Genomic DNA, 27,853 nt, shown 5'->3' with positions numbered 1-27,853 from the left:
TTCGAAGTCCTTTTTGGCGTTGTCTGCTTGAGAATGCAGCTACAGGCGATCCGGCTTGATGCGGAGGTCCATCTCTGAAAAATCTCTGTGTAATAAATTGATGCACTATGAATTACGACGAGACAAGAGTAGAATGTAATCGAGGCTTTATTACACAGAGATGTGTGGCCTCCTACAGCAGCTTACAAAATGGCTGCTATTCGGAGAGCACACACATTTATACTCTGCCTCCTGGGCGGAGCCAGCAGGCAGAGATCTACCCCCGTACCTGTAGTACAGGGGCCTTACCGTAATCCCCATATATACAATATAATACAACAGTGGTGACTACCCACAATTTGCCCAAAAGATCGTGCAGCATTCCTGGAATGTCTCAAGGAGAGGGGAAAGAAACAGGCTCCCTGGGGATGGGCATTTTAAATTAACTAAAAGTTTAGACATGTCCAAAGGAAAAGAAAAAAAAAATCAAATAAAGTAAAAATCCAGAAGATCAGACCTCATGATCATTGAGGAATGAGGAGGGGAAGGTACAATGTCCATGAAACGTTGTAACCCAATGAATAAAAGTGGAAGCCGGGTGGATTTCAATAAGAGACACTGCGGCACAGTAAAAAAATAAGGGGCTGAAACGCTCAATCAGCTTTTTGTTCAGAAATATCTGAGGATGACAAATCCCCCTTCCAAAACAAAAAAAGGGGAGTAAAGTCAATACAAGATTAAGGTTAGAAACTTAACAATGGATCCTTGTCTGGAAGAACTTCAGATCGTTTCAAATTTGCAAGATCGGTTTTCAGTTTGAGATTCAGCCTTTTAAACTGTCCAGATAAACTCGGCAGTAATTCAATTCATTTGAATCAAAAAACAAACCCAGTAATGTCTCTTTCAAACACTGGATAAATAGCGAACATTGAAGATTGAATTCAGTTTAAAGAACAAGAAATTTCAGTAATATTAAAGGAAAGAATAAATAATGTTTGAGATCACATAAAAAACGCAAATGGCATAATTCCAAGTTCTCTGCCTCCTTAGGTTCTGTACAAAATTTAACCATGTCAGCAAGCAGGTCATCTGCACAAAAAAATATATACGTCTCTACGAATAGCTAATGCCTATAAAATCAATCAGTGGAAATTGACTTCAATGGAATAACACAGATAAAGTATTATGATGAAGGAGAATGGCAGATCTTGTTCAGTATTTTAATTACGTGATTATGAAATTGCTGTCTCTTTGAGAATCTGTAGTCATGAGAGAGGGCTAACAGTTAACTCTGATATTTGCGACCTATGAGAATGTGTGTGTTTGGTCTGTGAATGTTAATATCTCTCTGCTAAGATTTATCTTCTGAGAAGTAACCTTGAGTTTATAATTTGCAACTTTAGAATATGAACCAGAAGGATTTTTACCTCACTAATTTTGGTTAAAGCACTAAAGTGCTAGGTTTCCTTTGTGAGTGTGGTGATATTTGTGTGTCGTCTGACATTGTGATTTAAAGATCATAGTTTGAGTGTAATTAACAAATTTTTATTTTCAAAGGTTATCATTGACATTTCCAGGGTAATTTTGATACACGAGGAATTTTAATCAGGGTACAAAATCACGTATGTAAGAATAAGAAAATATTCGTTTTATGGTGTTCATTGGAAGTTAGGATAGTTGAAATACATATGACAGTTGAAACACATATGACGCAATTACGCTAGAAAGGGGTCTAGCTGGGGGGGGGGGGGGCGGTTAACTGGGTTGCTGCTGCTAAGGGAAAGGGGGAGCTGTTACGGGGCGGGGTGGTCGGGACGGGAGGACACCGTCGGGAGGACAAACGGGAGCGTAGGAACCGGGTGAGGAGCTGGTCTAAAAAAGGGGATGGCTAGTCGACATGGGGGGGGCGGGGGGGGGTAAAGAGCCCCCCGACCCGGTTGATCACGTGGAGTGTGAGAGGGCTGAATGGGCCGATTAAGAGGGCAAGGGTACTCGCGCACCTAAAGAAATTAAAGGCAGATGTGGTCATGCTACAGGAGACGCATCTGAAACTGGCGGATCAGGTCAGATTACGTAAAGGATGGGTGGGACAGGTATTTCATTCGGGCTTGGATGCGAAAAATAGAGGGGTGGCTATATTAGTGGGGAAACGGGTAGTGTTTGAGACGAGGACCATAGTAGCGGACAGTGGGGGTAGATACGTGATGGTGAGTGGCAGATTACAAGGGGAAGCGGTGGTTCTGGTGAACGTATATGCCCCGAACTGGGATGATGCAAACTTCATGAAGCGTATGCTGGGGCGTATCCCGGACCTGGAGGCGGGAATGTTGGTAATGGGGGGAGATTTCAACACGGTGCAGGATCCAGGGCTGGACCGGTCCAGGTCTAGGACCGGGAGGAGGCCGGCAGCGGCCAAGGTGCTGAAGGACTTCATGGAGCAGATGGGAGGAGTAGACCCCTGGAGATTCACTAGGCCCAGGAGTAGGGAGTTTTCCTTCTTCTCCCATGTCCACAAGGTGTATTCTCGGATAGACTTCTTTGTCCTGGGAAGGGCACTGATCCCGAAGGTGACAGGGACGGAGTATTCGGCCATAGCCATCTCGGACCATGCCCCACATTGGGTAGATCTGGTCAATCAGTTAAGCTTTACCACCAGTTAACGAAAAATCCATGCCGCTGATAACAGCTTCACAGAACAAGGAATGCTATGTGTCCTTGATAAGCCCAAGGACACCAGCTGCAGACAGGGCATCATTATGTTAGTTTTGAATGACTTCTATATGAAATTAGGGGTGGGTAAGACAACATCCACTTTAACCATATATGTGGTCACTGGGATGCTAAGAAAATTGATTGACTGCATGTAATGAAGTGTGACGCGAATATAGTTGATTGATTGTATGTAAATGAGAATACAACTAATTCCGCCCCTTGAATCTGGATATTAACCCGTGTGAGTCTTAGCTCAAGTGAGAAAGGGTGCTGTCAATAGGCTGCGGAGCCTCAGGCCTTTTCTCCCAGAATTCTGATATAATAAATGTTATATCCTGCCTGCTTACCATTGGCTGGGGACTAATGACAATCCCACAATCCTGTGGGAGTATGAGCTTCCCCAGTGAGGGGAGTGGAGAAACCATGAGTAAACTCCAGGCATAAATAAAGCTGGCCAGTTTGGAACCAGCAGGAAGGAGTGTGCAGCAAGGGAAGTTGCTGCTGCTGTTTTATATATATATATATATGTTATTGTAAATAAATGTTATTACTTTGTATCCTTAAACTCGTGCTGGATTTTTTGTGCCCCTTACGAAACTGGCGACGAGGGTTAAAGTGAATAGCTGTCTACACTGCTGAAGCCACCTCCCTGGATTTTTGTTGGATACAGGTTGGAAGTTGTTTTCTATTATACCATGCCTCTGTACGGACGTTTGGATGTTTTTGATGCTGCGCTGGAAAGCTGGAACCAGTACGCACAACGGATGCGTTACTATTTACGGGCAAACAATATCACCGAAAACGAACGCCAGGTGGTCATATTGCTCACCGCCTGCGGCCCGCATACGTTTGGGGTGATTAGGAGCCTTACGTACCCAGCTGCGCCGGACACCAAAACGTTTGATGAACTTGTGAATATCGTAGGGCAACATTTTAACCAAACCCCGTCCACGATAGTCCAGCGTTACCGGTTTAATACCGCTGAGAGGACCCCTGGAGAATCCCTTTCCGACTTTCTATCCAGGCTACGCAGGATTGCGGAGTACTGTGACTATGGTGAGACCTTGTCAGAAATGTTACGCGACCGTTTGGTTTGTGGTATTATCAATGCGGCCACCCAGAGAAAGTTGTTAGCGGAGCCAACATTGACTTTTCAACAGGCCATTCAAATAGTATTGTCCCGAGAGAGCGCAGAACGAGGAGTGCAGGAGCTATAGGGAATGGAAGTGCATGCCTTGGGGCGCAACCCTTTCCGTCCGAAAACGTCCCCCGCACTCCTGCGGTACCTTGGGCGAGGCGACGTCCGGACCGACGCCACTGGCCATCGGACATTCCTCCCCGAAGGGAGCCTTCTCCAGAACCAATGGATGAGGAGCCATGTCCGTGTCAGACTTGTAGGCGTCGACCCCGTCGCGGACGCCGGTCCTGGGGGCGCCGTCGTTCCGACCAAAACTGGGACCAGCCCACGGGCCGTACCTTCCATGTGGATGAATCTGCGGCGACGACTCCTGAGGACGTGGAGACGGAGGACGACTGCCTGCAGCTGCATTGTGTGGCAGCTCCCCGTGTGGCCCCCATTAAGGTGACAGTACGGGTCAATGGTCACCCGCTTGAGATGGAGTTGGACACTGGCGCAGCGGTCTCCGTGATCGCCCAGAGGACATTCGACCGCGTCAAGCAGGGTATGCAGACCCTTACATTAACCGACTCACAGGCCAGGTTGGCCACCTACACGGGGGAACCACTGGACATTGCAGGAACTACAATGACCCCTGTTGTTTATGGACGCCAGGAGGGGCGTTTCCCACTTATCGTGGTGCGTGGCCAGGGGCCCAGCCTGTTGGGTCGGGACTGGTTGCGCCATTTGCGGTTGCAATGGCAGCACATCCTCCAAACAGTTTTGGTAGGGTTGACTGAGGTGCTAGGACGATACCCAGATATATTCCAGCCTGGTTTGGGGAAAATAAAAGGGGCCGTAGCCCGTATCCAAGTCGAACCAGGAGCCACGCCGCGCTATTTCCGGGCGCGCCCGGTGCCTTACGCCTTGCTCGAGAAGGTAGAAGGGGAGCTCATTCATTTGGAGAGTTTTGGTATTATCAGGCCCGTCCGGTTTGCTGACTGGGCAGCACCAATTGTACCTGTAATGAAGCCAGATGCCGCAGTTCGCTTGTGTGGCGACTATAAACTTACAGTGAATACGGCTTCCCGACTCGACCGATATCCAATGCCTCGCATAGAGGATCTCTACGCGACGTTTGCAGGCGGACCCTCGTTCACAAAATTAGATATGAGTCACGCCTACCTACAGTTGGAGCTGGACCCTGCCTCCCGACCATATGTAACGATTAATACACACCGGGGCCTGTATCAATATACACGGTTGCCCTTTGGAGTATTTTTCAACGTGTTATGGAGGGCATTTTCCTCCAAGCTGACAGAATTCAGCGTGGAAGACAGCATCCTCTTGTGGGGGACGCGTGTGATTGTCCCGGAAAAAGGCCAGGAGCTGATACTAAGAGACTTGCACAATGGGCATCCAGGTGTGACCAAAATGAAAATGTTGGCCCGGAGTTATGTCTGGTGGCTAGGCCTCAACGCCGACATTGAGAAGGTGGCCCAAAACTGCTCCATTTGCCAGGAGCATCAGAAGCTTCCGGTGGCCGCGCCCCTACATCACTGGGAATGGCCAGGGCGGCCTTGGGCACGCTTGCATGCAGATTTCGCAGGCCCTTTTCAAGGATCCATGTTCCTTCTATTAATCGACGCCTAGTCTAAATGGCTAGAGGTGCATAAGATGCAGGGGACAACGTCCTGCACGACAATTGAAAAGATGCGTTTGTCTTTTCGTACGCATGGCCTCCCCAAGGTGCTGGTCATGGATAACGGCACTCCATTCACGAGTGAGGAGTTTGCGAGGTTCATAAAGATGAACAGCATACGCCATATCAGCACTGCCTCTTACCACCTGGCTTCAAATGGGTTGGCAGAACGCGCAGTACAGACATTCAAAAGAGGCCTAAAGAAGCAGTCTTCCGGATCAATGGACACGAGACTGGCTCGCTTTTTGTTTACGTATAGGACCACCCCCCATGCGGTGACTGGGGTAGCTCCCGCAGAACTCCTAATGGGCCGGAGACTTCGCACCCGCCTTAGTATGGTTTTCCCGGACATTGGCGCAAAAGTACGCTGCATACAAGAACGGCAGGGACAGGGATTTTCTCGGCATCGGCCGATTCAGCAGTTTGCGCCCGGTGACCCAGTGTTCATTCGGAATTTTGCTGGTGGTGCCCAGTGGGTTCCTGGCGTAATCTTTCGCCAAACGGGCCCTATATCTTACCAGGTGCAAGCCCAGGGTCGTCTCCAGTGCAAACATGTAGACCACGTTCGGTCCAGAGGACTATCCCCTCCAAAGATTCCCCGCCCCCGGAGCTCATTTCTACAGCCACAGAGACCAGAGACAATGGAAGGTAGTCCTCACAATCTTCCTCTGGTGCCTCACTGAAAGCCTGCGCAGGTCGTTACAGAACCGAATGGAGATAGAGACGCTGACATGATGGAGGCAGCAGACTCTGACTCCGAGATGGAGACACAGGACGCATCAGAGGGGGAACCCTTGGGTCCACGGGCCGTGTATGTACAACCGTTACGCAGTTCATCACGGAAGCGTTGGTCGCCGTCTCGTTACACGCCGCCTGATCCAGCGCCGTGGGCAAATGGTGTCCGGCCAGCGGCAAAACGAGTCCGACGCCCTCCTTCGCCAGGGTCTTTGGTGGATTCCTTGGACTTTGGGGGGGAGGGATGTTATAACCTGCCTGCTTACCATTGGCTGGGGACTAATGACAATCCCACAATCCTGTGGGAGTATGAGCTTCCCGAATGAGGGGGGCGGAGAAACCATTAGTAAACTCCAGGTATAAATAAAGCTGGCCAGTTTGGAACCAGCAGGAAGGTATGTGCAGCAAGGGAAGTTGCTGCTGCTGTTTTATATATCTATATATGTTATTGTAAATAAATGTTATTACTTTGTATCCTTAAACTCGTGCTGGATTCTTCGTGGCCCTTACAAAAATAAACTGCTTTTTTACTTATACTCAGACCTTCGTGTGAATATTTTCACCTCTAGCAATAAACTGTGTGACATTTGCTTTGCAAATAAACTTTGGAGCCACTAAATCCTTAATATTTGCTGGTAAATGCATAAACAATTTTATTTTATTTTCAAACTAGCTTGGCTCAGCATTGAGTCAGTGTAGTAAAAAAAATACTTACTTTAAATGACTTCAAATGAAATACTGTTTGAAATGGTTCTTGATGTAGAATTCTCGATGGTGAACCATCAATATGACTATCATAGTACAACCAGGGCAGTGTCTTTCGCCTGAGAAAAATTAAATTTTTGACATATTTGATATAAATATGCTTTGTTATTTATCAATAGGTACACGGGAATGTGAGAACAACAAAAGGGGGGCTGAATTTTCTCAACCAGGTCGATGAGGCTTTGGAAGCAGGCGGAATGGCTTAGATAGGATGGACGTAGGGAAGTTGTTTCCATTAGCAGGGGAGACTAGGACCCGGGGGCACAGCCTTAGAATAAAAGGGAGTCACTTTAGAACAGAGATGAGGAGAAATTTCTTCAGCCAGCGAGTGGTGGGTCTGTGGAATTCATTGCCACAGAGGGCGGTGGAGGCCGGGACGTTGAGTATCTTTAAGACAGAAGTTGATAAATTCTTGATTTCTCGAGGAATTAAGGGCTATGGAGAGAGAGCAGGTAAATGGAGTTGAAATCAGCCATGATTGAATGGTGGAGTGGACTCGATGGGCCGAATGGCCTTACTTCCGCTCCTATGTCTTATGGTCTTATGGTCTTCTGGTATGGGGAGGCCAGGCATGAAAATTTTGATTGAATCATGTTGGGCTGGCTCTGTGAAATGCTCCCCCCTCCATGAGTTATTCCTGGAAGAGGGGTTGCAATGGCAACAGCTACCCATCCAACAGTGGTAGGTACTCAATTAGGGCAGCACGGTAGCACAAGTGATTAGCACTGTGGCTTCACAGCGCCAGGGTCCCAGGTCCGATTCCCTGCTGGGTCACTGTCTGTGCGGAGTCTGTACGTTCTCCCCGTGTCTGCATGGGTTTCCTCTGGGTGCTCCGCTTTCCTCTCACAGTCCAAAGACGTGCAGGTTAGGTGGATTGGCCACGATAAATTGCTATTAGTGACCAAAAAAGGTTAGGAGGGGTTATTTGGTTACGGGGATAGGGCGGGGATAGGGTGGAAGTGAGGGCTTAAGTGGGTCGGTGCAGACTCGATGGGCCGAATGGCCTCCTTCTGCACTGTATGTTCTATGTTCTATGTCACTAATAAGGCACTCATTTCCACTCTAACAATGGACTGAAGTTTTCTTGACAGCACAGGACCACCCCTCTCTCCCCGGCACCCACCATTCCCTATCAATGTGTCAGGGGCCAGCAATGTCGAAGTGGAACATAAGAACATAAGAACTAGGAGCAGGAGTAGGCCATCTGGCCCCTCAAGCCTGCTCCACCATTCAATGAGATCATGGCTGATCTTTTGTGGACTCAGCTCCACTTTCCGGCCCGAACACCATAACCCTTAATCCCTTTATTCTTCAAAAAACTATCTATCTTTATCTTAAAAACATTTAATGAAGGAGCCTCTACTGCTTCACTGGGCAAGGAATACAATAGATTCACAACACTTTGGGTGAAGAAGTTCCTCCGAAACTCAGTCCTAAATCTACTTCCCCTTATTTTGAGGCTCTGCCCCCTAGTTCTGCTTTCACCCGCCAGTGGAAACAACCTGCCCACATCTATCCTATCTATTCCCTTCATAATCTTATATGTTTCTATAAGATCCCCCCTCATCCTTCTAAATTCCAACGAGTACAGTCCCAGTCTACTCAACCTCTCCTCGTAATCCAACCCCTTCAGCTCTGGGATTAACCTAGTGAATCTCCTCTGCACACCCTCCAGTGCCAGTACGTCCTTTCTCAAGTAAGGAGACCAAATCTGAACACAATACTCCAGGCGTGGCCTCACTAACACCTTATACAATTGCAGCAGAACCTCCCTAGTCTTAAACTCCATCCCTCTAGCAATGAAGGACAAAATTCCATTTGCCTTCTTAATCACCCGTTGCACCTGAAAACCAACTTGTTGCGACTCATGCACTAGCACACCCAGGTCTCTCTGCACAGCAGCATGTTTTCATATTTTATCATTTAAATAATAATCCCTTTTCTGTTATTCCTACCAAAATGGATAACCTCACATTTGTCAACATTGTATTCCATCTGCCAGACCCTAGCCCATTCACTTAGCCTATCCAAATCCCTCTGCAGACTTCCAGTATCCTCTGCACTTTTTGCTTTACCACTTATCTTAGTGTCGTCTGCAAACTTGGACACATTGCCCTTGGTCCCCAACTCCAAATCATCTATGTAAATTGTGAACAGTTATGGGCCCAACACTGATCCCTGAGGGACACCACTAGCTACTGATTGCCAACCAGAGAAACACCCATTAATCTCCACTCTTTGCTTTCTATTAATTAACCAATCCTCTATCCATGCTACTACTTTCCCATTAATGCCATGCAAATCTTATGCAACAACCTTTTGTGTGGCACCTTGTCAAAGGCTTTCTGGAAATCCAGATATACCACATCCATTGGCTCCCCGTTATCTACCGCACTGTTAATGTCCTCAAAAAATTCCACTAAATTAGTTAGGCACGACCTGCCCTTTATGAACCCATGCTGCGTCTGCCCAATGGGACAATTTCCATCCAGATGCCTCGCTGTTTCTTCCTTGATGATAGATTCCAGCATCTTCCCTACTACCGAAGTTAAGCTCACTGGCCTATAATTACCCGCTTTCTGCCTACCTCCTTTTTTAAACAGTGGTGTCATGTTTGCTAATTTCCAATCCGCCGGGTACACCCCAGAGTCTAGTGAATTTTGGTAAATTATCACTAGTGCATTTGCAATTTCCCTAGCCATCTCTTTTAGCACTCTGGGATGCATTCCATCAGGTCCAGGAGACTTGTCTACCTTTAGCCCCATTAGCTTGCCCATCACTACCTCCTTGGTGATAACAATCCTCTCAAGGTCCTCACCTGTCATAGCCTCATTTCCATCAGTCACTGGCATGTTATTTGTGTCTTCCACTGTGAAGACCGACCCAAAAAACCTGTTCAGTTCCTCAGCCATTTCGTCATCTCCCATTATTAAATCTCCCTTCTCATCCTCTAAAGGACCAATATTTACCTTAGCCACTCTTTTTTGTTTTATATATTTGTAGAAACTTTTACTTTCTGTTTTCATATTCTGAGCAAGTTTACTTTCATAATCTATCTTACTCTTCTTTATAGCTTTTTTAGTAGCTTTCTGTTGCCCCCTAAAGATTTCCCAGTCCTCTAGTCTCCCACTGATCTTTGCTACTTTGTATGTTTTTTCCTTCAATTTGATACTCTCCCTTATTTCCTTAGATATCCACGGTCAATTTTCCCTCTTTTTACCGTCCTTCCTTTTTGTTAGTATAAACCTTTGCTGAGCACTGTGAAAAATCACTTGGAAGGTTCTCCACTGTTCCTCAACTGTTTCACTAAAAGTCTTTGCTCCCAGTCTACCTTAGCTAGTTCTTCTCTCATCCCATTGTAATCTCCTTTGTTTAAGCACAAAACACTAGTGCTTGATTTTACCTTCTCACCCTCCATCTGTATTTTAAATTCCACCATATTGTGATCGCTCCTTCCGAGAGGATCCCTAACTATGAGATCCTGAATCAATCCTGTCTCATTACACAGGACCAGATCTAGGGCCGCTTGTTCCCTCGTAGGTTCCATTACATACTGTTCTAGGAAACTATCGCGGAAACATTCTATAAACTCCTCCTCAAGGCTGCCTTGACCGACCTGGTTAAACCAATCAACATGTAGATTAAAATCCCCCATGATAACTGCTGTACCATTTCTACATGCACCTGTTATTTTTTTGTTTATTGCCTGCCCCACCATAATGTTACTATTTGGTGGCCTATAGATTACTCCTATCAGTGACTTTTTCGCCTTACTATTCCTGATTTCCACCCAAATGGATTCAACCTTATCCTCCATAGCACTGATGTCATCCCTTACTGTTGCCCGGATGTCACCCTTAAATAACAGAGCTACACCACCTCCCTTACCATCCACTCTGTCCTTCCGAAAAGTTTGATACCCTCGGATATTTAACTCCCAGTCGTGACCATCCTTTAACCATGTTTCAGTAATGGCCACTAAATCATAGTCATTCACGATGATTTGCGCCATCAACTCATTTACCTTATTCCGAATACTACGAGCATTCAGGTAAAGTACACTTATGTTGGCTTTTTTACCTCTGTTCTGAATCTTAACACCTCGATCAGTAACCTCTCCTAAGTTATATTTCCTCTTAACCTTTCTCCTAATTTTACTTGTCATCGAACCCATATCTTCATGTAACAACCTGCCACATCGCTTACCATTAATGTTTTCACTTCCCGTTTTATTTCTTTTAGTATTCCTGGTCCTATTCACTGAGCTCCCCTCAGTCACTGTACCTTGTACTGTCGCCCTTTTTGATTTTTGACTATGGCTTCTCTGCCTTACACTTTCCCCCTTACTGCCTTTTATTTCTGTCCCTGTTTTACTACCTTCCAACTTCCTGCATCGGTTCCCATCCCACTGCCACATTAGTTTAAACTCTCCCCAACAGCTCTAGCAAACACCCCCCCTAGGACATCGGTTGCAGTCCTGCCCAGGTGCAGACCGTCCGGTTTGTACTGGTCCCACCTCCCCCAGAACCGGTTCCAATGTCCCAGGAATTTGAATCCCTCCCTCTTGCACCATCTCTCGAGCCACGTATTCATCCTCTCTATCCTGACATTCCTACTCTGACTAGCTCGTGGCACTGGTAGCAATCCTGAGATTACTACCTTTGAGGTCCTACTTTTTAGTTTAACTCCTAGCTCCCTAAATTCAGCTTGTAGGACCTCGTCCCGTTTTCTACCTATATCGTTGGTGCCTATATGCACCACGACAGCTGGCTGTTCACCCTCCCCCCCCAGAATGTCCTGCAGCCGCTCCGAGACATCCTTGACCCTTGCACCAGGGAGGCAACATACCATCCTGGAGTCTCGATTGCGTCCTCAGAACCGCCTGTCTATTCCCTTTACAATTGAGTCCCCTATCACTATAGCCCTGCCATTCTTCTTCCTGCCCAACTGCGCAGCAGAGCCAGCCACGGTGCCATGAACTTGGCTGCTGCTGCCTTCCCCTGGTGAGCCATCTCCCTCAACAGTATCCAAAGCGGTATATCTGTTTTGCAGGGAGATGACCACAGAGGACACCTGCACTGCCTTCCTACTCTTGCTCTGTGTTTTGGTCACCCATTTTCTATCTCCCTCAGTACCTTTCACCTGCGGTGTGACCAACTCGCTAAACGTGCTATCCACGACGTCCTCAGCATCGCGGATGCTCCAAAGTGAGTCCATCCGCAGCTCCAGAGCCGTCAAGCGGTCTAACAGGAGCTGCAACTGGACACACTTCTTGCACGTGAAGGAGCCAGGGACAGTGGACGTGTCCCTGAGCTCCCACATCGCACACAAAGAGTATGACACATGTCTGAGATCTCCTGCCATGTCTTAAACCTTCGGTTAACTTCAACAACTACAATTTCAACAAAAAAAACAACAAAGAAAAAATAAATAAATATACCAATGAAAAGAAACAGAAAAACAGAAACACTACTTACCAGTCACTTACCAGGGATAAAAAGCACTTCCTCCCCACCCAGCTTCCAATTCCCACCTAGATTCAAATTCCCAAACTCACTCTTTGCTGTCTCACTCTGGCTGTGTCTTCTCTGGCTCACTGGGAGAACTCACTGGGAGTGAGTTACAAGTTCCTCTTTTTAAACTGTCCTGAATTGACTCCCCTCCCCCACCTGCTTTTAGATCAAGGTCGATTTAAGTGACTGACACTTAACTGCCAACCAGTTATGTGAGTGGGTGGGGCAGCCCTTGTTAACCCACACTGCACAATAGTTTAATTTAAATTAATTTAAATTAATTTAAACTCCTGAAATTTAAAAGGAGCTGCCTTACTGATTTAATTCAGTTCAATTCAATTCCCACCTAGATTCAAATTCTCAAACTCACTCTTTACTGTCTCACTCTGGCTGTCTTCTCTCTGGCTCACTGGGAGAACTCACCTCCCAGTGAGAAGATCTAGATGCAATACGTTTTATTAAAAACAGGAGCTCATAATGCTCAGTTTCCCAAAATCAAAGGAATGGCACTGCAGCCAGTTCATTAAAGTCTCCAGTAAGTTGTACATGAAGGTGCCTTCTTTATGTCACTGCTGCACCTGAAGCTGCCTCCTCAACAGTGCCCGCACTGTGAAGGAGACCAGCAGCTTTATCCATGGGTTGTGCTGAATGGACTTCCTGATCCAGGAACTTGGCCACCATTCCTAATTGGTTGGAGTTCCTCGAGGTGGCATTTTCATTGGCTGCCTCTGGGAAGATCACCACTGACATCCCGTGGCCACATCTCGGTTCTTTATCTGCAATGGAGACTGATGTCTGGATCATATTCCACCCGGCAAAATTCAGCCCAAGGATTCAGTCTCTCCAGTTCAAAATGAAATAATTTCTCAACCTATCCTTAATATTTCCTGTCTCAAAAACATATATCTCTCTGCACTACTGAATTCTTGTCTGAGTGCTTTGTTGGAATCAGTAGATAATGCATTTGTGGCAGTCTGTCCTAGAAGTCAACGAATAATTCTGAAGTATTATTATTTAAAATGTAAAAATGTACATGTTGCTATGGTCCCAGGAGGACCATAGACTTCTCTCCCCATTGGCGATTTAGCCTGAGGGTCACCACACTTCAGGCGAGGGGAAAGTTTGAGAAGGCAGGCCTTCATGAATAACCTCAACCAGTACTGGAATTGAAGGAGCATGTACATGTGAAGCAAAGCAGTATGGCAGTGCCTAACACATGTTTTCCAATTTGACTCATTTTAACTCACCATCACCTTCTGAAGGGCAGTTACGGATGAGCAACAAAGGGAGGCCTTGCCAGCAATGCATAAATGCCATGAACAAATGTGCATTTAAAAAATAATTTGAAAATTAATGTTACCTCAGATGTCAGCAAAAGCAAAACAGCAATGAAACAGCATAAGGACATTCAGTGTATTGTTATTAATCACATATAATAAATCAACATAAAATAGGCTCTAACCTCTGAGCTCCACAGCGTTGGATTTGGGGGTACCCCAACCAAGTGCTGGGGACTCTCTCTTGGACATTCACAGGTAAGGGTTGGCATGGCAATTGCCCACATGTGCTAACTTCCTCTCGGCAATTATGCTGCCATAGGAACCATCCAAAAATGTGATTTATATTGCAAACTTTGGATATTTCTGCCAGTGTTACACCAATTGTTACTCATATAAAGTTTAAAAATTTAAACCTCTCCTAACTTCTGGGTAACTATTGTAAACACCAGGCTGACCCCACCACAGTACAGTACGGGAGGCAGCAGCACAATGTTTTTAGTAATCCAGAAACGCAGGGTAACGTTCTGGGGACCTGGGTTAAAATCCCACCATGACAGATTATGAAATTTGATTTCAATAAAATAAAATCTACAATTAGGACGATGAAACCATTGTAGATTGTTATAAAAAACAATCTGGTTCATCAACGTGGAAACAAATCTTACCTGGTCTGGCCCATGAATGAATTTTTTAAAACTCCATCCTCGACCCCCACACTGCAGACCAGTTTTTTCCACCGACTCAAACCATGGATCAAACTCAACCTCCCCTCCCCATGCACCTGATCCGCAGACATGATCAGACCCCCCACATCTCTGACCCCAGCACCACTCCACCTTCCAAACTGCCAACCTCTAACTCTCCTGACCATCCAAATCCCCAACCTTTGGACATGACCCAAACCCTCTGACCGCTGGCCTTCAACCCTCCCGACCCAACTAACCCAGCACCTCTGAACAAACCCCTCCTGACCACCCAAATCCTATCCACTTATCCTGGACACTTGCCTCTTGCCTGGCCTTGTTAATTTCACTGCGCCCTTTAAACTTAACTGCTTTACGATAGCTAGTGCAGTACAAAAGGGGCATGGCCTCCTTGAATCTGCTGGAGTTGAATTGCACTGGGGTCTGCAAAGAGGTTTTCCATGCACGACCCAAGCAGTAAACGATCAGCAGTTTTCAAGAGTAGGTAATCCATATTAATTTCTTCTAATTACTGCAGACCTTCTCTTTCTGACGTGAGTCAAAAGTTATGGCCGTATTATAGTAACTAATACATCATATAAATATGAAAATATGTGTTTTTAAAGTACTTTGTAAATGTAATTTTATCTACTACAAGACCATAAGATGTACGCCATTAGGCCCAATGAGTTCACTTTGCCATTTAATGAGATCATGACTGATCTGATATAATCCTCAACTCCACTTTCCCTTGATTCCTTTACTAATTAAAAATCTGCCTATTTCAGACTTGGACATATGTAATAACCTAGCCTCTAGAGCTCTCTGCAGTAAAGAATTTCACAGATTCACAACCGTTATAACCTGCCTGCTTACCATTGGCTGGGGACTAATGACAATCCCACAATCCTGTGGGAGTATGAGCTTCCCCAATGAGGGGGGGCGGAGAAACCATTAGTAAACTCCAAGTATAAATAAAGCTGGCCAGTTTGGAACCAGCAGGAAGGAGAGTGCAGCAAGGGAAGTTGCTGCTGCTGCTGTTATATATATATGTTATTGTAAATAAATATTATTACTTTGTATCCTTAAAACTCGTGCTGGATTCTTCGTGGCCCTCACAAAAACAACCCTCAGAGAAATGGTTCCTCCTCATCTCTGTCTCAAATGGGCAACCCCTTATTCTGAGGTTATGCCCACTGGTCCCATAAGAGGAAACATGCTCTCAACATCTACCCTCAAGCCCCCTGTGAATCCTATAACTCATTAAGGTCACCTCTCATTCTACTAAACTTCAATGAGTACAGGCTGAACCTATTTAACTTCTTAAAAGAGAATCTCTCCATGCCAGAGATCAACCAAGTGAACCTTCTGTCATGGGAGCGTCCCTTTAAGAAATGTTTTGTCGACGTCCGGGTGTGACCATGGGAGAGAGTGGTCATATACAGGGCAGCTCCTGCTTAAAGTCATAGAAAAGAGCCCTTTTTACCCAATACTGGGTGGAATTTTAATGAAAAGGCGTAGGTGAGTGTTGGATGAGTAATTTCCCCCGGGAACAGTATGTCTGCTGGTTACCAGATCTTGCAGAGAACAGTGAGAGATTTGGCTGAAAATTTGGAACAAGCAACAGCCACAGTAAACATGCAGCCGGGGGAAGGGCTGATGCAAGCTGTAAGGCCCCAGATAGATGACCTGATGCAGAAGAAAGAAATGTGTGAGGATCGCGCATAGGCCATCGAAGAAGCTGTGGCACCCCTGAAGAGTTCTCTGGAACGGGTGGAGAGGGAGGTGCAGGGGTCACAGATTCGGGAGATCGAGGAGTGATCCCAGACCACGATCGCGTGCTGGCTCTGGAGGCAGAGGTGGGGCTCCTAGGGGATCTGTGTAAAGCGTTGAAGGCAAATGTGGAGGAGCAGGAGAATGCCTCGAAGGCAGAGCCTGCGAATAGTGGGCCTGCCTGAAGGAGTAGAAGGTGTGAGTGCCACGAGGTAGTGTCTTGTCAGATGCTGGCAGCAGAAGGACTGCTAGATAAAGCGCCTTAAGTGGACAGAGTGCATAGGTCCCTGAGGCAGAAGCTTATAGCTGGGGAGCCGCCGTGGGCAGTGATCATGAGACTCCACAAATTTGTGGAGAAAGAGAAAATTCTGCGATGGGTCAGGGAGAAGCGTACCTGCGACTGGGAGGGCAATAACGTCCCCAAATCTATCAGGACATCGGAGCCGAGCGGGCAGGTTTCAACAAGGTCAAGGCGGTGCTGTACCAGTCGGCAGATCAGGTTTGGTGCTCTACCCGCTGAAATTATGGGTGACGTTCGGAGGCCAGGAGTATTATTTCAAGACCCCAGAAGCAGCCGAAGAAGTCACTAAGGAGCATAAGCTGGGGGAGAACTGAGCGGACAATGCTTGGGAAGCGGGGTGCTGGCACTTAGTAATGGTCGGGAGCATGTTTGAAGTGGGTGTAAGGGTTAGTGGATTTTTGTCCTTTTTTTGGGGGGGGGGTTTGCTGTTTAATGTTGAGATTCTAAGGGTGAAAGATTTATGTGGGGATGGATGTTTCAATCCCCGCCTCCTGTTTTATGGACTGTTTGTGTTTAACATTTGTTTGTTTGCTTTTGGAGAAGGCTGCCTGGAGTTCAGGCGAATTCTTTGCTTGGGTGGGGGAGGGTAAGGTCAGCAGGGAGCCTTCTTCCTTGAGCTGAGGAGTTGAGGGAGGGGGGGAAGAGAGTTGGGGGAGGGGGGGGAAGAGATCATTGGGAGGTGGCTTTGTGCAGGAGCAGCCGCGCTAGCAGGTTATGCTGGTGAACGGAGTGAGGCGGTGGGGGAGAAGGCCAAGAGGGGTGGCCTGTGGGAAGGGAATTGGGGGGGGGGGGGAAGGGGAGGTTGCTGCGACGTGGCAAAGGCTGAGAGATGACATGGTTAGGAGCGGAGAAAGAGGCCATCTGGGATTAAGGGGGCGGGAGTTAAGTAGGGAAGTTGATGGACGGTAGAGGGGATTGGAGGTGTAAGCCTAACATGGAACGTCCGGGGCTGAATAGGCCGGTTAAAACGTCACAGGTGTTTGCGCACCTCAGGAGCCTGAAAGCGGGGGTGGTCTTTCTGCAGGAGACGCACCTTCGTGTGATGGACCAGGTTAGGTTAAAGAAGGGGTGGATCGGGCAGGGTTTTCACTCGGGGTTTGATTTGAAATCGAGAGTTGTGATGATTTTAATGAGCAAAAAAATGGGATTTGTGAGTCCGAAGGAAGTGAGGGATCCAGGTGGGAGATATCTGATTATGAGTCGGGTATTGGAAGGGGCACCAGTAGTGTTGGTAAATGTGTATGCCCCAAATTGGGATGATGTGATTTTATGAGGGGGTTGCTGGCAGCAATCCCGGATTTAGCCACACACCAGTTGATCATGGGAGGAGATTTTAACTGTGTCCTGGGGCCGAGGGTGGATAGGTCGAGCCCGAGGTCGATTGGTTGGATACAAATGATGAGGGAGCTGGGGGTTTATGGAGAGGATGGTTATGGTGGACCCATGGCGTTTTCAGAACCCAGGCGGAAGGGAGTATTCCTTCTTTTCACATGTCCATAAAGTGTATTTGAGGATTTTGTAGTGAGTCGGGAGATATTGGTTGGGGTGGAGGGGAAGAGTATGCGGGGATAGTTATCTCGGACCATGCACCCCATTGGCTGGAGATTCGATTTAGAACGGGACGAGAGCAGAGGCCGGGGTGGAGATTTGATTCGGGGTTGTTGGCGGATGGTAGTTTTTGTGATAAACTGCAGGCGGTGATTGAGGAGTATGTGGAGTTGAATCAGAATGGGGAGGTGTCGGCAGCCATTTTCTGGGAAGCACTGAAGGCAGTGGTCTGGGGAGAAATTATTTTGTGTACGGCTCGGAAGGAAAGGAGGGCGGAACATGGCGGTCCAGTGAGTGAGATAGTGGAGGTGGACAGGGAATATTCGAGGGTGCCCACCGAGGAGGAAAAAGTTGCAAGGGCTGTTTGACAGGCTGACAACGGGGAGGGTGTAGGACAAGAGGGGTGCAATATGAGTATGGGGAGAAGGCAAGCCACATGCTGATGCACCAGCTGCGGCCAGGGAAATATTGAAGATACAGACTGGGGCTGGGGATGTGGTGTCGGAACCAGGGAAGTTAAATGAGGCATTTAGGGATTGCTACCAGGGATTTTACGAGGCAGACCCGGGGGGAGAGGAGGGGGACATGGGGCAGTTTCTGGACGAGCTGGAATTTCCCCAGGTGGAGGAAACAAAGACAGGCATTGGAGGAGCCCCTGGGGCTGAGGGAGGTGCTTGATAGTATCAGGGATATGAAGTCGGGGAAGGCCTCTGGGCGGAATTTTATAAGGAATTTGCGACGGACCTGGCACCACATCTGTTGGGGGTGTTTAATGAAGCACTAGAGAAGGGGGAGTTGCTGGAGACGATGACGCAGGCAGTAATCACACTAATCCCTCAAAAAGGGAAGGATCCGGTGGATAGTGGGTCATATGGACCCATACCACTATTGAACACGGATGTGAAAGTACTGGCTAAGTTGTTGGCAGGGAGGATGGAGGACTGTGTCCCGGGGTGGTTGCAGAAGATCAGACAGCTTCGTGAAGGGCAGGCAGCTCGCGAATAACATAAGACGGCTGTTGAATGTGGTAGGATGAATCCGTCGGGGGCTCTCGTACTGGAGGTAGTGGTGTCCATGGACGCGGAGAAGGCATTTGATCTGGTGGAGTGGCGGTACTTGTTCGAAGTTTTGGGTCGAGATTTGTGGCATGGGTGCGGTTGCTGCATGTGGCACCAAGGGTGAGGATGAGGAGGATTGATATGAGCTCACAAAGCTTTGACTTACACAGGGGTACGAGGCAGGGGTGCCCACTGTCGCCGTTGCTGCTGCGCTGGCCATAGAGCCATTGGCGATAGCTCTCGGGGTCGGCGGAGTGGCGGAGGATTATGAGGGGACAGAGGGTATATTGGGTGTCGCTCTATGCTGATGACCTCTTGCTGTATGTTTCGGATCCGTTGGAGAGAATGGGAAGGATTATGGGTCTGCTGGGAAGGTTTGGAGAGTTCTCGGGATACAAACTGAGTGTAGGAAAAAGGGAGGCATTCCTGGTGAATGAGCTGGGACAGCAGGCTAATTTAGGGGAGATGCCAATTACGGTAGCGAAGGATAGACTTAGGTATTTTGGGATTCGGGTAGCGAGGAAATGGACGGGGCTCCATAAGTGGAACTTAACATTGCCTGATAGAAAAAGAAAGAGAAAAGGAGAGAGAGGAAAGGGAGAAAGAACAAATAGCCCTAGCAGGACAAAAAGAGAGAGAAAGGGAAGTACAGATCAGGGAAAAAGAAAAAGCGAGAGACTTGGAACTTCAGAAACTGGCCATGAAAAGTGAAAGTTTGTTAAAATTGGCAGAGGTAAAGAGAAACGTAGAGTCTGAGGATAGTGAGACAGAGCATCATAGTCAAAGGCTTGGTGGGGATCTATTTAAATATGTCCAAGTATTGCCAAGGTTTGATGAGAAGGATATAGAAGCCTTTTTCATTTCATTTGAGAAGGTAGCTAAACAAATGAAATGGCCACAGGGCATGTAGGTATTCAAACAAAGTTGTTGGGTAGAGCTAGTGAAGTGTTTGCATCACTATCGGAGGAGGTATCTGGGACATATGAGGGGGTGAAAAAACCCATCTTAGGTGCATATGAACTTGTGCCTGAAGCCTACAGGCAAAGGTTTAGACACTTAAGGAAAGAACCTGGTTAGTTTATCACTCTCAAATTGAATGCTAATTTCTACTATATTATGGTCACTGCTTCCTGGGGAATATTTTACTCTGAGATTGTTTATTAAACCTACCTCATTACACATTACCAAATCCAAAATAGCCTGATCCCTGGTTGGATCCACAACATACTGTTCTAGGAAACTGTCCCAAATGCACTATGAAGCTTCCTCATAGCTACCTCTGCCAATTTGATTTTCCCAATCTGCATAAAGATTAAAGTCACTCATGGTTGACCCTGGTTGGATCCACAACATACTGTTCTAGGAAACTGTCCCAAATACACTATGAATCTTCCTCATAGCTACCTCTGCCAATTTGATTTTCCCAATCTACATAAAGATGAAAGTCACTCATGGTTGAAGTAGTGCCTTTTTTACATACCTTTATTATCTCCCTATCTATTCTCCGTCCTGCAGTATAGCTGCTGTTTGGGAGCCGCGAGACTACTCCCACAAGTGTTTTCTTCCCCTTGTTTATTCTTACCTCCAACCATATGGAGTCTACACCTTCTGATCCAAGATCATTTCTTGCTTATTCCGTACTTATTCCATCTCATACTAACAAAGCTGCCCCATCACCCTTTCCTTCCTGCCCGTCCTCACAAAAAGTCACATCCCCCTGAGTATTTAGTTTTCAGTTTTGATCTACTTGTAATCGTGTCTCTGTGATGGCTGGAAGATCAAACCCGTTAACCTTAATTTTCTGCAAATTCATTTATTTTGTGCTGAGGCTACTTGCATTTCAGTAAAGAACCATTAATTTTGCCCTGTTATCATTTCCCCCCTTTTTGACCCTATTTGTTGCTTTTCTCTAATGTTTGTACAATGGGAGCAATTCAACCAAAATTTCCAAGTGTCATTTTAGGCGGGTTTCCTGCTTCTCTTTGGATGAGATCCAGACCTGGTTTCATCCACATTTAGTCCTTTATTTTGGACCTTGGGGAGTATCTCCTCGGTCTAGCCAATATTAGAAATTTTTCCAACGATGGGGAGCTGAACTCGCTGGTGATACCGACTCCTCAGAGATCGCGGCACCATTTTGAAAGGGTTCCCCAATCTCCAAGTGAGCTTGAGGGTCTGCCACCTACCACAAACATAGGAATTACCTCCCCCCCCACAAAGTGAGGACAACCCACTATGGAGTGGCTGAGGCTCCCCCCCTTTCCAGACCCTCCACTCCCTCTTTTTGCCCCCATTTCAGAAAGCCCCCCAACCTTTTTATGAGGCCCCTTCATACCCCCTGTTCATCCTCCCCACCCTTCACACACCCCTCACTTCTTCCTCCCCCCCTTCATTGGCATGGTCTCACTCAGGGCCTGACCCTTGGAAGTGCCAGGCACTGTCCGCACCAACCAACACCCTGGCAGTGCCAGGGTGCCTGGTTGGAACTGGGTGTCAGAAGGAGTACCAGGGTACTACCCTCTTCTGCCCCGAACACCCTGGAGGCTCCTATGGCTTTCGAGGCCCCTGGGTGGTCATCAAGACTGGGCTCCTGATGGCTCATTTAAATATCATTATCTGGATCACGATATGGGCCTATCCTGCAATTCACCCATCGCGCCTGGTGTGGTGGTAGAATCGCGTCCTCTGTTCCTTCCTGTCACACTCTGGGTGTCATTATCTAAATAGCTGCCTTGTTATGCTGTCATATCCAGCAGAACCACCCCTCCCCCCTCTATTTAATTTAGAGCCCTCTCTACTTCCCTAGTTATGTGGTTTGCAAGAACACTGATCCCAGCACAGTTCGGATATAGGTCGTTCCAATGGTACAGCCCCCAGTTTCCCCAATACTGATGCCAGTGCCCCACAAACTGAAACCCTCTTCTCCCACACCAGTTTTAGAGCCATCTGTTCATCTCTCTAATTTTATGTACACTATGCTAATTTGCACATGGCTCAGGTAATAATCCAGAAAGTATAACCTAGGAGATTCTGTTGTTTAATTTTGGACAAGCTCCTTAAACCTGCTATGCAGAACTACTTTGCTTGTTCTGCCTGTGTCATTGGTGTCATTGGTTCCTACATGGATCACAACAACAGGATACTACCCTTCCCACTGCAAGCTCTTCTCCAGCCCAGAGCAGATGTCCCGAACCTTGGCATTGGGCAGGCAACACAGGCTCTCGATCCTGGCTACAGAGAACAGTGTCTATTCCCCTAAATATACTATCGCTGACTATGACGACATTTCTCTTTCTCCCCCCACTTGAATGGCTTCATGTACCATGATGCTATGGTCTGTTTGCACACGTACCATGGTGCTATGGTCTGTTTGCACATCCTCCCTACAGTCCCCATTCTCACCCACACAGGGAGCAAGAATCTTAAATCTGTTTGACAAAGGCAGGGGCTGAGGCTCCTGCAGTGGTACCTTTTGGATTCCTCTACCTGCTTCACTTGTAGTCATACCCTCTTGTCCCTGACCACTGACTGAATTCAAAGTAGTTCATCTAAAGGCTGTGACTGCCTCCTGAAACACACCATCCAGATAACTCTCCCCCTCCCTGATGTGCCGCAATGCCTGAAGCTCAGACTCAATACACAGGCATGTTCACTCGATGTTGTAGGACTGCTGAAACCTATCTCCCAGCTCTGTGGCCTTGGTCTGCTTCTGTTCCCACTGACCTGTAAATGTAATAATGGAAAAAAGACACAGCAATACCTCCCTCCCCCACTTCCCTCAACTCCCACACTTACCTCAGCTCCAGAGTTTCACTCACTGCAGTTAGCAGTTTGTACTCATGTAGGCTTCCTCTCCCCCCCCATTCCCACACATGTAATCAGTTCATCTTCCCCATGACACGCACATGTATACACACACATGCACACACCCACTCACCTCTTCCAACCTGCCTCCTCCTATACACTCATTTAGCATCCCCTCTTCCGAATTCACCTCCTCCCAACTCACTCAACTTCCCCTTTCCCAAACCACTCCCCCTTTGCTCACTCATGCCCTCTCTACTCACTCAACTCGTCCTGATGCCCTCCTTCCCCACTCAGCTGCTTTGGGCACGAAATCACGGAGAAGAGATACCTCCATTTTGTAGCTGCTTGCAAACAAGCAAAAGTATTGGTGCGGGAAAGAGGGATTCCATTTCATGGGGTATTGGCATCAGTACTGGGGCAGGAGGGACCTGTACCGTTGGGACGGTCTTCACCTGAACCATTCTGGGACCAGTGTTCTAGCGAATAAGATAAATAGGTTGGTCACAAGGACTTTAAACTAGCAAGTTGGGGGGAAGGGAAATGTAAAGCCATGGACAGTATAATGGTTAATGGAGAGCAAGGCAGCAGGTTACGTGACAGGTTATTATGTAGAGATATGGGTTCAAAGACAAGGAAAATTAGGAGAAAGGGTAAGAGGAAAAATAATTTGCGAAAATTTACTGATCAAGGTGTTAGGATTCATAACAAAGACATAAAAAACAGCATAAGAGTACTTTACCTGAATGCTCGTAGTATACGGAATAAGGTGAATGAGTTGATGGCGCAAATCCTCGTGAATGACTATGATTTAGTGGCCATTACTGAAACATGGTTAAAAGATGGTCACGACTGGGAGTTAAATATCCAAGGGTATCAGACTATACGAAAGGATAGAATGGACGGTAAGGGCGGTGGTGTAGCTTTGTTGTTTAAGGATGGCATCCGGGCAATAGTAAGGGATGATATTGGTGCTATGGAGGTCAAGGTTGAATCAATTTGGGTGGAAATCAGGAATAGTAAGGCGAAAAGGTCACTGATAGGAGTAGTCTATAGGCCACCAAATAGTAACAGGATGGTAGGGCAGGCAATAAGCAAAGAAATAACGGATGCATGTAGAAATGGTACAGCGGTTATCATGGGAGATTTTAATCTGCATATCGATTGGTTTAACCAGGTTGGTAAAGGCAGCCTTGAGGAGGAGTTTATAGAATGTGCCGGGATAATTTCCTAGAACAGTATGTAATGGAACCGACAAGGGAACAAGCGGTCCTAGATCTGGTCCTGTGTAATGAGGCAGGATTGATTAATGATCTCATAGTTCGGGATCCTCTTGGAAGGAGCGACCACAATATGGTGGAATTTAAAATACAGTTGGACGATGGCAAGGTAAAATCAAACACTAGTGTTTTGTGCTTAAACAAAGGCGATTACAATGGGATGAGAGAAGGACTAGCTAAGGTAGACTGGGAGCAAAGACTTCATGGTGAAGCAGTTGAGGAACAGTGGAGAACCTTCCGAGCGATCTTTAACAGTGTTCAGGAAAGGTTCATACCGACAAAAAAGAAAGACGGTAGAAAGGGGAAAAAATCGACAGTGGATATCTAAGGAGGTGACGGAGAGTATCAAATTGAAGGAAAAAACATACAAAGTGGCAAAAATTAGTGGGAGACTAGAGGACTGGGAAGTCTTTCGGGGACAACAGAAAGCTACTAAAAAAGCTATAAAGAAGAGTAAGGTAGACTATGAAAGTAAACTTGCTCAGAACATAAGAGCAGATAGTAAAAGCTTCTACAAATATATAAGACAAAAAAGAGTGGCTAAGGTAAATATTGGTCCTTTGGAAGATGAGAAGGGAGATTTAATGATAGGAGACAGGGAAATGGCTGAGGAGCTGAACAGGTTTTCTGGGTCAGTCTTCACAGTGGAAGACACAAATAACATGCCAGTGACTGATGGAAATAAAGATATGATAGGTGAGGACCTTGAGATGATTGTAATCACTAAGGAGGCAGTATTGGGCAAGCTAATGGGGCTAAAGGTAGACAAGTCTCCTGGCCCTGATGGGATGCATCGCAGAGTGTTAAAAGAGATGGCTAGGGAAATTGTAAACGCACTAGTGATAATTTATCAAAATTCACTAGACTCTGGGGTGGTCCCAGAGGATTGGAAAGTAGCAAACGTGACACCACTGTTTAAAAAAGGAGGTCGGCAGAAAGCGGGTAATTATAGGCCGGTAAGCTTAACTTCGGTTGTAGGGAAAATGCTGGAATCTATCATTAAGGAGGAAATAGCGGGGCACCTGGAGGGAAATTGTCCCATTGGGCAGACGCAGCATGGGTTCATAAAGGGTAGGTCTTGTCTGACTAATTTGGTAGACTTTTTTGAGGAAGTTACCAGTGCAGTAGATAACGGGGAGCCAATGGATGTGGTATATCTGGATTTCCAGAAAGCCTTTGACAAGGTGCCACACAAAAGGTTGCTGCATAAACTAAAGATGCATGGCATTGAGGGTAAAGTGGTAGCATGGGTAGAGGATTGGTTAACTAACAGAAAGCAGAGAGTGGGGATAAATGGGTGTTTTTCTGGTTGGCAAAATGTGACTAGTGGGGTCCCTCAAGGATCAGTGTTGGGCCCGCAGTTGTTCACAATTTACATAGATGATTTGGAGTTGGGGACCAAGTGCAATGTGGCAAAGTTTGCAGACGACACTAAGATGAGTGGCAAAGCAAAAAGTGCAGAGGATACCGGAAGTCTGCAGAAGGATTTGGATAGGTTAGGTGAATGGGCTAGGGTCTGGCAGATGGAATTCAATGTTGCCAAGTGTGAGGCTATCCATTTTGGGAGGAATAACAGCAGAATGGATTATTATTTAAATGGTATGATGTTAAAACATGCTGCTGTGCAGAGGGACCTGGGTGTGCTGGTGCACGAGTCGCAAAAAGTTGGTGTGCAGGTGCAACAGGTGATTAAGAAGGCGAATCAAGTTTTGTCTTTCATTGCTAGAGGGATGGAGTTCAAGACTGGGGAGGTTATGCTGCAATTGTATCAGGTGTTGGTGAGGCCACATCTGGAGTACTGTGTTCAGTTTTGGTCTCCTTACCTGAGAAAGGACATATTGGCATTGGAGGGAGTGCAGAGGAGATTCACTAGGTTGATCCCAGAGTTGAGGTGACTAGATTATGACGAGAGGTTGAGTAGACTGGGACTGTACTCATTGGAGTTTAGAAGGATGTGGGGGGATCTTATTGAAACATATAAAATTATGAAAGGAATAGATAGGATAGATGCGGGCAGGTTGTTTCCACTGGTCGGGGAAAGCAGAACTAGGGGGCATAGCCTCAAAATAAGGGGAAGTAGATTTAGGACCGCGTTTAGGAGGAACTTCTTCACCCAAAGGGTTGTGAATCTCTGGAATTCCTTGCCCAGTGAAGCAGTTGAGGCTCCTTCTTTAAACGTTTTTAAGAAAAAGATAGATAACTTTCTAAGGAATAAAGGGATTCGGGGATATGGTGTACGGGCCGGAGAGTGGAGCTGAGTCCACAAAGATAAGCCATGATCTCATTGAATGGCGGAGCAGGCTCGAGGGGCCAGATGGCCTACTCCTGTTCCTAGTTCTTATGTTCTTATTATTGTGTGAAGAACTGAGATGGGGCATTTTGTAATAAAGAAGAGAGGGCCAGAGCCACAAACAGACCAGGATCTCTCAATTGAATCTGCTGGAGAGAGCTTCGCAGGAGAGTCCATGCAGGACCAAGCATGAGCTGTATGCAGAGCTCCTGGGCTTCTGGTAAATGGCCAACAAAGAAAAAAACTGAAGATTTCCGGTGGCAGCCATAGAGTGAGTAGTAGCACATTTGGCAGCTCCCGCTCAAGGCGTTTTTTTCGTTCCTTTTCCCCATTTGCTGGGCGGGTATTTTGTTGGAAAAAGATGTCGAGGTGGTGGAGGAATGTTATACTCCACTGGTGAATGGATTCGCGGACCAGAAGTGGGTCGAGAAGGAAGGACCTGCATGGAGCAAGAAATTCTTTGTTTGACAAAGGGGAAGATGGCGGATGGTAAAGGGTCAGCTCTACCAGCCCAATGGTTGACAGAGCAGCTGGTGGACTTCTTGAATGAGAAGTTCAGCCAGCGGAGAAGGGAGGCTCAGGAGGACCTGGCGAAGGTGGTAGACCCGCTAAAAGCGGGGATCGATTGGGTGAGCAGAGGCTGGAGACCCAGAGCCAGGCGATCCAGAAAATGGAGGAGGCGGCGGGGAGCATGAGAAGCAGCTTACCTCGTTGGTGGCCGAGATCGGGATGATGCGGGAGACCCAGAAGTGGCTAGAGGAGAAAGTGGAGGATCTGGAGAACCGCTCCCAGGGACACAATTTAAGAATTCTTGGGATTCCAGAGGGCATCGAGGGAGCGGACGCTGACTCGTATGTAGCCAAAATGCTTGAGCAGCTGATGGGGAGGGGGCCTTCGACCCGCCCGTGAGGCCACCTCCCCCATCAGCTGCTCCAGCATTGAAATGAAATGAAAATCGCTTATTGTCACAAGTAGGCTTCAAATGAAGTCACTGTGAAAAGCCTCTAGTCACCAAATTCCGGTGCCTGTTCGGGCAGGCTGGTACGGCAAGTGAACCATGCTGCTGGCCTGCCTTCGTCTGCTTTAAAAGCCAGCGATTTAGCTGTGTGCTAAACCAGCATTTTGGCTACATGCGAGTAGGCTGAGATAAGGATGATGTGGGAGACCCAGACGCGGCTAAAGGAGAAAGTGGAGGATCTGGAGAACCGCTCCCAGAGACAAAATTTAAGGGTGCATAGGGCGCTGATGATGAAGCCGCAGGCGAACAAGCCGCCGAGAGCGAGAGTGATGAGGCTCCATCGGTCCCCCTGGCA

The 27,853-nt window shown here is 47.0% G+C and overlaps 1 protein-coding gene across 1 annotated transcript in view; it reads right to left on the bottom strand.

Moving 5' to 3' along the window:
- tmem67 (transmembrane protein 67) overlaps positions 1-27,853 on the bottom strand; it is a 439,599-nt gene that overhangs the window by 234,634 nt on the left and 177,112 nt on the right. The window contains exon 10 of the mRNA XM_072468028.1: positions 6,961-7,069. Within this exon, the coding sequence (XP_072324129.1) occupies positions 6,961-7,069 (109 nt within the window). The remainder of the gene's footprint in view (positions 1-6,960; positions 7,070-27,853) is intronic.

This window comes from Scyliorhinus torazame, chromosome 11 (assembly GCF_047496885.1).
Source record: "Scyliorhinus torazame isolate Kashiwa2021f chromosome 11, sScyTor2.1, whole genome shotgun sequence".
Classification (NCBI taxonomy): domain Eukaryota; kingdom Metazoa; phylum Chordata; class Chondrichthyes; order Carcharhiniformes; family Scyliorhinidae; genus Scyliorhinus; species Scyliorhinus torazame.
The sequence above is the reverse complement of the archived record's forward strand: the minus strand, read 5'-3'. Positions and strand labels throughout refer to the sequence as shown.